This window comes from Pan troglodytes, chromosome 13 (assembly GCF_028858775.2).
Source record: "Pan troglodytes isolate AG18354 chromosome 13, NHGRI_mPanTro3-v2.0_pri, whole genome shotgun sequence".
Classification (NCBI taxonomy): Eukaryota; Metazoa; Chordata; class Mammalia; order Primates; family Hominidae; genus Pan; species Pan troglodytes.
The window spans coordinates 37,375,422-37,387,587 of record NC_072411.2 but is presented as its reverse complement, the minus strand read 5'-3'; the positions used below and the strand labels follow the sequence as shown (position 1 = coordinate 37,387,587).

General features: G+C 37.1%; 1 protein-coding gene across 22 annotated transcripts in view; it reads left to right on the top strand.

Annotated features, from left to right (window-relative positions):
* The window catches only part of ZRANB3 (zinc finger RANBP2-type containing 3), a 331,454-nt gene that overhangs the window by 174,770 nt on the left and 144,518 nt on the right, over positions 1-12,166 (top strand). For 18 of the 22 annotated variants that reach the window (XM_054679794.2, XM_016949745.4, XM_016949744.4 and 15 more), the window contains 3 exons: positions 2,663-2,841; positions 6,084-6,315; positions 10,646-10,731. In XM_054679794.2, coding sequence (XP_054535769.1) covers positions 2,663-2,841; positions 6,084-6,315; positions 10,646-10,731 — 497 coding nt within the window. The remainder of the gene's footprint in view (positions 1-2,662; positions 2,842-6,083; positions 6,316-10,645; positions 10,732-12,166) is intronic. The other 4 variants (XM_063791150.1, XM_063791148.1, XM_063791149.1 and 1 more) reach the window with 1 other exon arrangement.

Here is a 12,166-nt window from a genome sequence, read left to right as displayed (position 1 = left end):
CTTAAAATCTACTCTCTTTGCAATTTTTAAGAATGTAGTATGTTGTTATTAACTATAGTTACCCTGTTGGACAATATATCTCTTCACCTTATTCCTTCTATCTAACTGAATTTTTTTTTTTTAATTCTACCTATTGTTTCAAGTCCCAATTCTACGTATCCTATTGAAGGCTTACATACCTGATCTCAGTAGACAAGATGAGGAAATTTTGAGGAGTGGTGGTCTTTGGGAGAGAGTTGTCTGGCAAGCCAACACAGAACATTGTTAGTCATACATGAAGTGCAAAATGTATACATAGACAGGTGACTGGCACCAAGTAAATTTAGCAGCAAGAAGCTGAGGTTCTAGTGATAGAATCTGGGTTGCAGAGAGAGAATTCTGCTTTCCAGAAAATCAGGGAAGCAAAACAGATCCTATTTCCAGATAAATTGAAATTAAGAAAATGTGTTATGAAACCATGGCAGGAAACAAAACCAAAGACCCCTAACCATAGCACAAAGTTAGTGGTATTGTCCACACACAAAAAATAGGGCCAAGCCTCAGTTCCTGGAAGTCTGTTTTTGGCAGAGTTGTTGAGGCGGGGAAGTGGCACACTGAATAACTCTAGCCAGGTAAAGATCTGTAATTGTTGGCCGGGCGCGGTGGCTCATGCCTGCAATCCCAGCACTTTGGGAGGCCGAGGTGGGTGGATCACCTGAGGTCGGGAGTTTGAGACCAGCCTGACCAACATGGAGAAACCCCGTCTCTGCTAAAAATATAAAATTAGCCAGGCGTGGTGGTGCATGCCACCTCAGCTACTCCAGAGGCTGAGGCAGGATAATGGCTTGAACCTGGGAGGTGGAGGTTGCTGTGAGCCGAGATCGTGCTATTGCACTCCAGCCTGGGCAACAAGAGTGAAACTCCGTCTTAAAAAAAAAAAAAAAAGATCTGTGATTGTTAAAGTTCTGCTGTATTGGAACCAAGTTGTTCCCAGAATCCAGCGATGTTTGAGTGGCTTCGGGTATGAAAATTGGAGGGCTTTGAAGACACGGAAACATACTAATTATTATCCAACGAATGTATAAATATAACTTTGCATGAATTCTAAGATTGCTTTTTTGTTGTTAACAGGAGCAGTTAAAAGAAAAATACATAAACAAAATAATAAAGTTTTCTCAGTGGAAACTTGCTTAAAGTCCAAAATCTGCTCTTTTCTCATTTCTTTAGTTTTGCTCAGCATTTAAAATTCATTTTTAAACTCTTTGTTTTCAGTTTCTGCATTTTTCTTTTTTCTCTTTGTATAGTCTGGTAAACAGGGCCTGTCTTTTAGTCTCTCTTTCCCATTGTTTGCCATAGTAACTACTAAAAAAGTAAGGATTATTGAGGTATAATTCACACTTTTATGTAAATTCACCCATTTTTAGTGTACAATTCTGAGTTCTAAAAAATGCATACGGTTATGTTAACAGCCACTAACATCAAGGTATAGACCGACTCCATTCCCAAAAGTTCCCTTATGCTATTCCCCTCCCCCACCTCCAGCCCCTGGCAACCACGGATCTGCTATGGCTCCCTTTTGTTTTACTTTCCAGAATGAGACATATAAATAGAATCATAGAGTATGTAGATTTTGAATCTGGCTTCTTTCACTTACCGAAATGCGTTTTAGATGTATTCATGTTGTGTAGAGCATGAGTTCATTCTTTTTTTATTACCGAATAGTACTCCATTGTATGAATATGACATCATTTGATTATTCATGCACAGGTGAAGTACATTTGAGTTATATCCAGTTTCTGGCTATTTTGAACAAAAACACTATAAATATTCACTAAGTGACTACTTTTTAAATTGGAACAGCTTAGAAGTCAGGCATTGTGACAGTGTGGATACAAATCAAGTGGGAAGACACCTGAGACCTGGGATCTCATACGAGTTTTGCATCAGCCAGCTGTGATTTAAATAATTTAACTTCTCTATGTCTGCTTGTTTTGTAAAATGTGCATCATTCAGGACTTACTCTAGTTTTGAAATAACATGGTTTTGTGCTGTTAAGACATTTACTATTGTCTAAGAGGAGAGACTATAAATGGTTACATACATTTTATAAAACTAATTATATAAAATCAACATAATATTTAACCTTAGGAGTAATTTTGTCTCTTTAAGTTCAATCATGAATATTTTGAACACAATATGATTTGCTTAATGAATTTTACAGGTCCTTATTATCTCAAACTTTTTATTAACTGTATAATCCAACTAATTTTACATTGGAAAATTATTTTGATAATACATTTTTTTTTAGACAGCCTTACTCTGTCACCCAGGCTGGAGTGTAGTGGTTCAGTCTAGGCTCACTGTAGCGTCAACTTCCTGGGTCCACGCAATCCTCCCACTTCAGCCTCCAAGTAGCTGGAACTACAGGTGTGTCCTACCACGCCCAGCTAATTTTTTGTACGTTTTTTTATAGAGACAGGGTTTCACCATGTTGGCCAGGCTGGTCTCGAACTCCTGGGCTCAAGCGATCCACCTGCATCAGCCTCCCAAAGTGCTGGGATTACAGTCATGAGCCATCACACCCAGCTAATAATACTCTTAAATAAAATGTTTGATAAATATTTTCTTTTAAAATATTTTAGGCTCTATTATTAATTAACATTTATTTATTTTTTTAATTTAGATGGGTCTAGGAAAGACAATCCAGGCAATTGGAATTACTTACTTCTATAAAGAGGAATGGCCTCTGTTAATAGTAGTCCCTTCGTCTCTGAGGTACCCTTGGACAGAAGAAATTGAAAAATGGATCCCAGAGCTAAGTCCAGAAGAAATCAATGTTATTCAGAATAAAGCTGATGTTAGGTAAGAACAACTGTTTAATATTTAAGGAGAAAAGTCTTCCTTGTGTGTACCTGGTATATATTCATGTTTTAGAATGCAATATCACCTATAGATAATAATTTAGAAGTGGAGTAAGTAGTATGGAGAATTTTATTTTACATTTTAAAATATGAATTATTTATCTAAAACCCAACAGAATATTTTATTTCTAAGTTCCTTTATGGTATGTTTTTAAAGTAAATGTAAAATACATATACTTTTAAAGATATATGTAGTATATCTACTTTATATATACCTTAAACATATTTGAAACCATCTTAAGGTTCAGAAATAAATCTCACAGCTTTTCATTGATTGACTTGAAGCTTTGTGATCGTTTATTATCAGCAACTTTAGTGGATTTTGCTTTCCAATTTGTTAATTAATATGCAAGTTTTGTGTGTGACTCATTAGTAAGTTTGATTTTCCTTATTTATAATTTTAATATTTTATATCTTGAAAATATTTGCTTTGTGTTTATTTGAAGCTCTCACTCTAAAATCTGTTATAGTGTTAGTATTTTTTTCCTCATTTTGCTTTCTAGCAATTAGAATAAGACAATCAGTTTGAGTATTGATGAGTTATTACATGGAATGTGTAGGTGATTCATACAAATTATGTCTCTGGAGGTTCAAAGTTATCTATTTCTGAACCTTAAATAAAAAGCAGTACAGTACATCTACTGAAATAAATATCTGTTAATACTTACATTTTTAAATTTTGGTATTATTGTACTGTATTGTATTCTCTAAGACTGTTAACATAAAAGGTATATTTAAAAATAAAGTTGTCTTACAAATGTGGAAGGAGGAAACACAAAATGTATGGAGGGCCTTTTCACTTTCAACCTTGAAATGCTAATTCAGTAGAATATATCTTTATGGGCCCAAGAAAATCTGGACTCTATTTACATGGTTAAAATGGAAAAACTGCTATCTTATCCTAATTATTATAAATAAATCTCCTCTCCAATAAAACTGAATGAAATTGAAAAGACTTACAAATTTAGAGAATGTAGAATTTTTTTAAGGCCTCCATAACCATCATCTGTTTGGTATACCTTATTTATTTAATTTAATTAATTAATTTTTTTTTTTTTTTTTTTTGGAGACGGAGTGTCACTCTATCGTCCAGGCTGGAATGCAGTGGCACCATGTCGGCTCACTGCAACCTCTGCATCCTGGGTTCAAGGGATTCTCCTACCTCAGCCTCCCGAGTAGCTGGGATTACAGGCACCACCACCACACCTGGCTGACTTTTTTTATTTTTAGCAGAGATGGGGTTTCACCATGTTGGTCAGTCTGGTCTCAAACTCCTGATCTCAGGTGATCCACCCACCTCAGCCTCCCAAAGTGCTGGGATTACAGGCGTGAGCCACTGCACCTGGCTGATAAACCTTATTTAAATGTTCACATTTAAATTTTCTTAAAATGACTCTTCTATCATCTTTTATAGCCACTAGGGCATCTAGGTTTTATATTATTTTGAAAATACACTCTTGCAGTTAAATGGTGGATAATATTTTTATTTGAATAGTATTTGGGATATGTTAGATAGGACTACAACTCCAGAGTATAAGTTTCCTGGAGGATGTTAGTTAAGGACAGAAAAACTACCCAATGTCTTCCAGGTACTTAAAGAAACAGGTTTAGGTGTATACCAATATGTCCACCACAAATACATATACTTTCCTTCTGGCTTATATCAGTTATGTCTGGACTGTTTACAAGTCAAGACATGGTAGGATAGAAGCTACAGATTGCTGCAGTGGCCTTTGAAGCCAGTCTCCTATATGTTGCTCTCAGTATACCTAAGTTAGTTAGTAATATTAAATAACCTATTACTTTCTTCTTCAGGCTCTTCTGGTGTTTGAATACAGTGAGAAAATTATAGGTCTCGGCCAGGCGCGGTGGCTCACGCCTGTAATCCCAGCACTTTGGGAGGCCAGGGCGGGCGGATCACGAGGTCAGAAGATCGAGACCATCCTGGCTAAAATACAAATAATTAGCCAGGTGTGGTGATGGGCACCTGTAGTCCCAGCTACTCGGGAGGCTGAGACAGGAGAATGGCATTAACCTGGGAGGCAGAGCTTGCAGTAAGCCAAGATCATGTCACTGCACTCCAGCCTGGGCAACAGAGCGAGACTCTGTCTCAAAAAAAAAAAAAAAAGAAAAGAAAATTATAGGTCTCTGTATTAAGTAGATTAATCCAGGGCTTAAAATGCAGTAGCCATAGTGGTTCTGGCTGCTTAGGAGCTCTACCTTTTCTGTTAGAGGATAGAGAATTGAAGAAGACTGGCTCTGTCCTGTATTTTTTTCTGGTGATATAGAAAATGCAAAAGTGATATGTCTTAGTATTATTGAATTTATTTGTCTAATTATTTCATTCTACAAACTTTATTTGGGATCATAGCACTGTGTATGAATACTACTAAAAGATGAATAAGACACATTCCCTGCCCTTACCAATCTCATGATATGGTAAGAGACATAAATATGTAAATGAATAATTTATTGACAGCAAGATACAGAATATTACAGATGTATGAATTATAGAAATCTAAAGATCAGGGATCATTTTAGCTTAATGGTTCTTGATGTGAGGTGGTACCCGCTTCTTCTAACCACACTTCACATTTTATCACCTCAGGTCCAGGAAGCTTTTTGTTGTCACAAAAGCTTCGGACTCCACTGTCCTTTAATGGATAGGACCAGGAAATGAAGCTCTGCAGTGCACTGAACAGCCCTGTTAAGTCTGTTCTGCTACTGGTATTTTGAGCAGGAGGGCCTGTTCAGTGCACTGCAGAGCTTCACTTAGTCCTGCTCAAAATACCAGTAGCATCTGGATTGAAAAACTGCTATCCTATTTGTGTGAAAGTTTCATTGAAGAGTCAACTAATATTTAAGTATCCATTTTATGCATGATCCTAGGTGCATAGAAGCAAATATTGTCAGAGACTAATGTGGCTTGCTGGATGTCAAAATCTTTCAAAGATCATTTAACTAAAATTTTGGTTTTGGTTAACCAAAACTGTAAATTTTGGATCCTGGTTTATTATATTTGAGGATTGTGAAATCTTCAGAGTTTCGGTAGTAGTACCATCTCCTTTTATTTTTCCTCTATTCTTCTTTCTTCTCCTCTGTATTTTTTCCCAAGAGAGTTGTATTGTTTATGATAACGTCATTACTGAGATATTTTTTAAGTACATGGATTTTCTTTTCTAGGAGAATGTCGACCAGTAAAGTGACAGTTCTGGGTTATGGTCTCTTAACCGCAGATGCAAAGACTTTGATAGATGCACTGAATAATCAGAACTTCAAAGTAGTTATAGTGGATGAATCACACTACATGAAATCCAGAAATGCAACTCGCAGCAGGATTTTATTGCCAATAGTACAGAAAGCCAGACGAGCCATTCTTCTTACAGGAACACCAGCTTTAGGAAGGCCTGAAGAGGTATTACAATCCTTATACTTCAAACTTAAAAGAAGAGAAGGGGGGTGGGAGGGGTGTTGAATCAACCACCTGTTTTGCAATTTTTAATTTCAAATTAGATGCCTCAAATGCTAGAGGAGTACATTGGGAATTTCTAGATAGTACGTATGTTTTATCATGGCTATTTTAATCTATTTACATTTAAGCCTTAGCCAAGGTATGTATAAAACATAGCTTTTACCTGTATTATAAGGCTGCCATATTTAGTACAACTTTATAATATTCTTCACAATGCGTTCCTGAGGTTCTTCTATGGTCTTAATCTTCATTTATCCTATTTTACATTATAAGCTTCTTAGGGTTGGGATTGAATCTACCTTATTTCTTTTACACTGCATTTCAGAGCTTCTCTCTGTTCTTCTTTCACTTTAAGAGTCACATTTGGAAAAGTAAAGAGAAACTAAAACTTACGTGCAGACCAGATAAGGTATCTGCTTAGAATGAAAGAATAAGGCATGTGTTTGATACCCCATTTAGCTTTTGCTACTGTAAGAGATGGGTAGTACGTGGAATGGTTAAAGGGTTAGGAAGAAGACATGATGGAAGAAATGTCTGTAAGGTTTAGTGTTGTTTAAGGAGGCTCTGTTTACTAATGAACACTGAATCTTAGAAAAACATGGGCTGTCATGTAGGGTTGCTGGGAGAATTAAAGGTAATACTGCTTTGAAAGTTCCTCACCCTATGCCTTGTCACATACTAAGCACTCAACGTATGGTAGCCAATGTTATATTAATTTTTGAGCCAAGCCTGGGTGACGGCTATTATCATTGCCCTGTCTAACAGTATTACCTAAGCTCTGCTTTTCAATTCTATCCTGGAAATCTTGTGAGATACATATAAAAGTACATAGATAGTGATGATAAAATGCTTAATTTTACCTTTTATAGTTTTTACTCTTGGATGCCCACTGACAGTGCTGTAGCTCCACGTAATTGACATTATGTCCGCAAATTATGTCAATGAATAATAGGGGTGATGATATACTTAAAAAAAATCATGAAACGTATCCTTCAAGATACTCAGTCCTACTGAGTCCAGCGAGTCGGCTGGACTCAGTAGCTCATACCTGTAATCCCAGCATTTTGGGAAGCCGAGGCGAGTGGATCACTTGAGGCCAGGAGTTCAAGACCAGCCTGGCCAACATGGTGAAACCCCATCTTTACTAAAAACACAAAAATTAGCTGGGCATGGTGGCCTGTGCCTGTAGTTTAGCTACCTGGGAGGCTGAGGCAGGAAAATCACTTGAACCCAGGAGGCAGAGGTTGCAGTGAGCTGAGATCTCACCATTGCACTCCAGTCTGGGTGACAGAGTGAGACTCTGTCTCAAAAATAAAAGAGAGTATACAAAAGATACATACGTTTCAAATGACAATAATAAAATGAATACTCATCTACTTATAATCGAGCATAAGAAATAGAACATTAACAGTACAACAGTGGCTCTTACATCCTACTCTGATCACATGTCAGTACTTTTCACTCTTCACCTGTGGTAGCCACTATTCAAAGCAAGGGTAAATACCAATTTTGTGGGTCCTGATGATTGTATAATTTGTGTTTGGGATTTTTTTCTAAGAAAAAGAATATAAAATTAGAAATTCTAAGTTTGGAGTTTTGAAATTAGGAAGTGTGAGTTCTCTAATCTTTTCTTTCTTTCTTTTCTTTTTTTTTTTTTGAGACAGAGTCTCACTCTGTTGCCCAGGCTGGAGTGCAGTGGCATGATCTCGGCTCACAGCAACTTCTACCTCCCAGGTTCAAGCAATTCTTCTGCCTCAGCCTCCCGAGTAGCTGGGATTGCAGGCGCATGCCACCACGCCCGGCACATTTTTGTATTTTGAGTAGAGACGGGATTTTACCATGTTGGCCAGGCTGGTCTCAAACCCCTGGCCTCAAGTGATCTGCTCGTCTTAGCCTCCCAAAGTGCTGGGATTAGAGTTTTGAGCCACCACACCCAGTCTATTTCCACTCTTATCTTTATTGTGACCTTCCTTCTATTTGCTGTAGGTTGTTTGCTCTTACTTTTCCAGTGTGTTAAGGTGAAAAATTAGGTTATTGATTTGAGTTCTTCTTGTTTAACATAGTCATATGCAACTATTAATTTTCCTCTAAGCACTATTTTTGCTGCAACTCATGTTTTGGTATGTTGTGTTCTCAATTTCCTTTATCTCAAAATGTTCTCTAATTTCCTTTGTGATTTCTTCTTTGGCCCATTGGTTATTTCTGAATATGTTGTCATATTAAATGGATATAAAGCACTGAAGTCACTTTAGAAAAATTTAGGAGTTACTTAAAATGTTACTGTATGACCCAACGATTTTATTCTTAGGTATATACCCAAGAGAACTGAAAACAGGCCAGGAGCAATGGCTCACGCCTGTGATCCCAGCACTTTGGGAGGCTGAGGTGGGCAGATCACGAGGTCAGGAGATCAAGACCAAGGTGAAACCCCGTCTCTACGAAAAAATACAAAAAAATTAGCCAGGCGCGGTGGTGGGCGCCTGTAGTCCCAGCTACTCGGGAGGCTGAGGCAAGAGAATGGTGTGAACCCAGGAGGCGGAGCTTGCAGTGAGCCGAGATCGCACCACTGCACTCCAGCCTGGGCGACAGAGCCTCAAAAAAAAAAAAAAAAAAAAGAGAACTGAAAACAAATTCTCACCAAAAATTATATACTCGTGTATAGTTACATAGTAGCATTATTCATGATATTCAAAAAGTGGAAACAAGTAAAATGCCCATCAGTTGACGAATGTATAAACAAATGTGATATAGCCGTACAATGGAATTATTTGGACCTAAAGAGGAATGAAAATACTATGTGTTACAACATGAATTAACTTTGAAAGCACTATGCTGGGTGAAATAAACCAGATACAAAAGGCTACATATTGTATAATTCTATTTATATGAAATGCCCAGAATAGGCAAATTCATAGAAACAGAAAGTGTGTTAGTAGTTGGCAGGATTGGAAGAGAGGAGAAATAGGCAGTGACTACTAATGGGTGTGGAGGTTTTTTGGGGGGTGATAAAAATATTATAGAATTAGTCATGATTGATGCACAACTATGTGAATCTATTGAAAGCCACTGAATTATGTTCTTTCAAAGTTTGAATAGTATATGAATTACATGTCACAATAAAGCTGTTGGTTTTTAAAAATATATTAAAATAACAGTGAGACAGTCCTGTGTGTAGCCTATCAGAGCTGTAAAAATGAAAAGATTTCATGATACTATTGATGGGAGTGTAAATTGGGATAATCTTCTTACTGGGCAACATGGTAACATTATCAAACTTTAAAACAGCATATACCTTAGAATCAGCTATTCCATTTCTAAATATAATCCTACATCACCTCTAATAGAAATGCAAATGGATGGATGAATGAATGGATGGATGGATGGATAGATAGATGATTAATAGATACAGATATAAATATATGTACTATACCTATATATTCATATATATATATACACACACAGTTATATGAAGTTGTTAATATTAGTAACTTCATAAAAGCTAGAAATAGGCTGGGCGTGGTGGCTCATGCCTGTAATCCCAGCACTTTGGGAGGCCAAGGCGGGTGGATCACGAGGTCAGGAGATCGAGACCATCCTGGCCAACAAGGTGAAACCCCGTCTCTACTAAAAATACAAAAACAAAATTAGCCGGGCATGGTGGTGGGCGTCTGTACTCCCAGCTACTCGGGAGGCTGAGGCAAGAGAATGGCATGAACCCTGGAGGCGGAGCTTGCAGTGAGCCAAGATCACGCCACTGCACTCCAGCCTGGGCGACAGAGCGAGACTCCGTCTCAAAAACAAAAAAACAAAACAAAACAAAAGCTAGAAATAGCCTATATGTCCAATATCAGGAGTCTGTTTAAATCTTTTACAGTACATCTACATCATAATGGGTTGCTATTCAGTTTTTAAGCAGTGCATTATTATTATATTGTCTATATAAAGTTTTAAAACTAAAAATAGACACGTGTAATTTAAGTGTCTGAGACATGTTTTATGGGACAAAATTCTAGTGTAACAATATATATGATATGATCCTCCTTATGTGAATAAAAGCATAAACATATGCTTATATCAACATAGAAAGATGTATAAATGTATATTTATACAACAGATAACGGTTATCCCTGATGAATAGTAGTGAGGGGATTTGAGGAAGAAACAGTTGGATTTTCTTTTATACTTCCTACTATTTTGTTAAATGGTTTTATCATTGTAATAATAATTTACTTGAAAATATTACAACATACTACAAACACTTGTATTATTATAGCTTTTTATGCAGATTGAAGCTCTCTTTCCACAAAAATTTGGAAGATGGACCGACTATGCAAAAAGATACTGTAATGCACACATCAGGTAAGTTAAACTATTTTCCGTAAATTTTTTCCTCACATGTTTACTGTGAACATTGCTTTATTAATCATTCTTTTTTTTTGAGACAGAGTCTCACTCCCATCGCCCAGGCTGGACTGCAGTGGCACCATCATGGCTCACTACAATCTCTGCCTCCTGGGTTCAATCGATTCTTCTGCCTTAGCCTCCTGAGTAGCTGGGATTACAGGCATGCGCCACCATGCCCGGCTAATTTTTTTGTATTTTTAATAGAGATGGGGTTTCACCATGTTGGTCAGGCTGGTCTTGAACTCCTGACCTCAGGTTATTAATCATTCTTTATTCCAGTGTTTTACAAATTTGTGGTAGCTATGAAATAATTGGTGGACTATTATACATATAGGTGGATGACCTATATGTAAAATAAATAAAAGTAATAGATAATGGCAAAGTTTTCCTTTGTTTTTTACTTTCTACTTTTTATTTTTGAAATTATTTATTTTTATTGGCTAGATTTACATGTAAATTATACAAAAGTAAAAACTAAGTGTTTCTTCCACTCTTGTCTCCCAGCAAACCATTTCCCTTCCCATGTAAGCAGTGTTGGCACTTTATTGTGTATCCTTCTGAAGATACCCTTTGGGTGAACAAGCATGTATGATTACATGTGTATAATATTATTTCATTTTATTTCAACATATATAGCACAATTTGTGCATTAGTCTGCAGTTTGCTTTCTTCGTCTAGTATGTATTGTAGATCTTTCCATATCAGTTACTCAAAGAGCTTTGATATTCATTTTATTTTATTTTATCATATTTTTTTCAGACGGAGTCTTGCTCCGTTACCCAGGCTGGATGGAGTGCAGTGGTACAATCTCGGCTCACTGCAACCTCCGCTTCCGATGTTCAAGCAATTCTCCTGCCTCAGCCTCCTGAGTAGCTGAGATTACAGGCATGCGCAACCATGCCCGGCTAATTTTTGTTATTTTTACTAGAGATGGGGTTTCACCATGTTGGCCAGGCTGGTCTCAAACTCCTGACCTCAGGTGATTTGCCTGCCTTGGCCTCCCGAAGTGCTGGGATTACAGGCTTGAGCCACCACGCCCAGCCTGTTATTCATTTTAAATGCTGCATCTATTCTACTGTTTAGAATTTATTTATGCAATCTACTCTTATTGGACGTTTGTAGTATATAGCTGTGCATACAATGCAGCGATGAATATCTTTGCACATGTTGAGAGGTAGTATTTTATAGTTCTGAAGAGCATGGAAATTTAGAGCTAGACCACCTGTGTTTTATTTTCACGTCTGCTATTGCCGAACGCTTCATTTTAGAAAAGTAACTTTATCTCCTCATACCTCAGTTTCTTCAGCTCAAAAAAAATGGCAAATTATTATGCCTGCCTTGGAGAGTTATTATGAGACTTATATTAACTAATATTTCTAAAGTGCTTGAA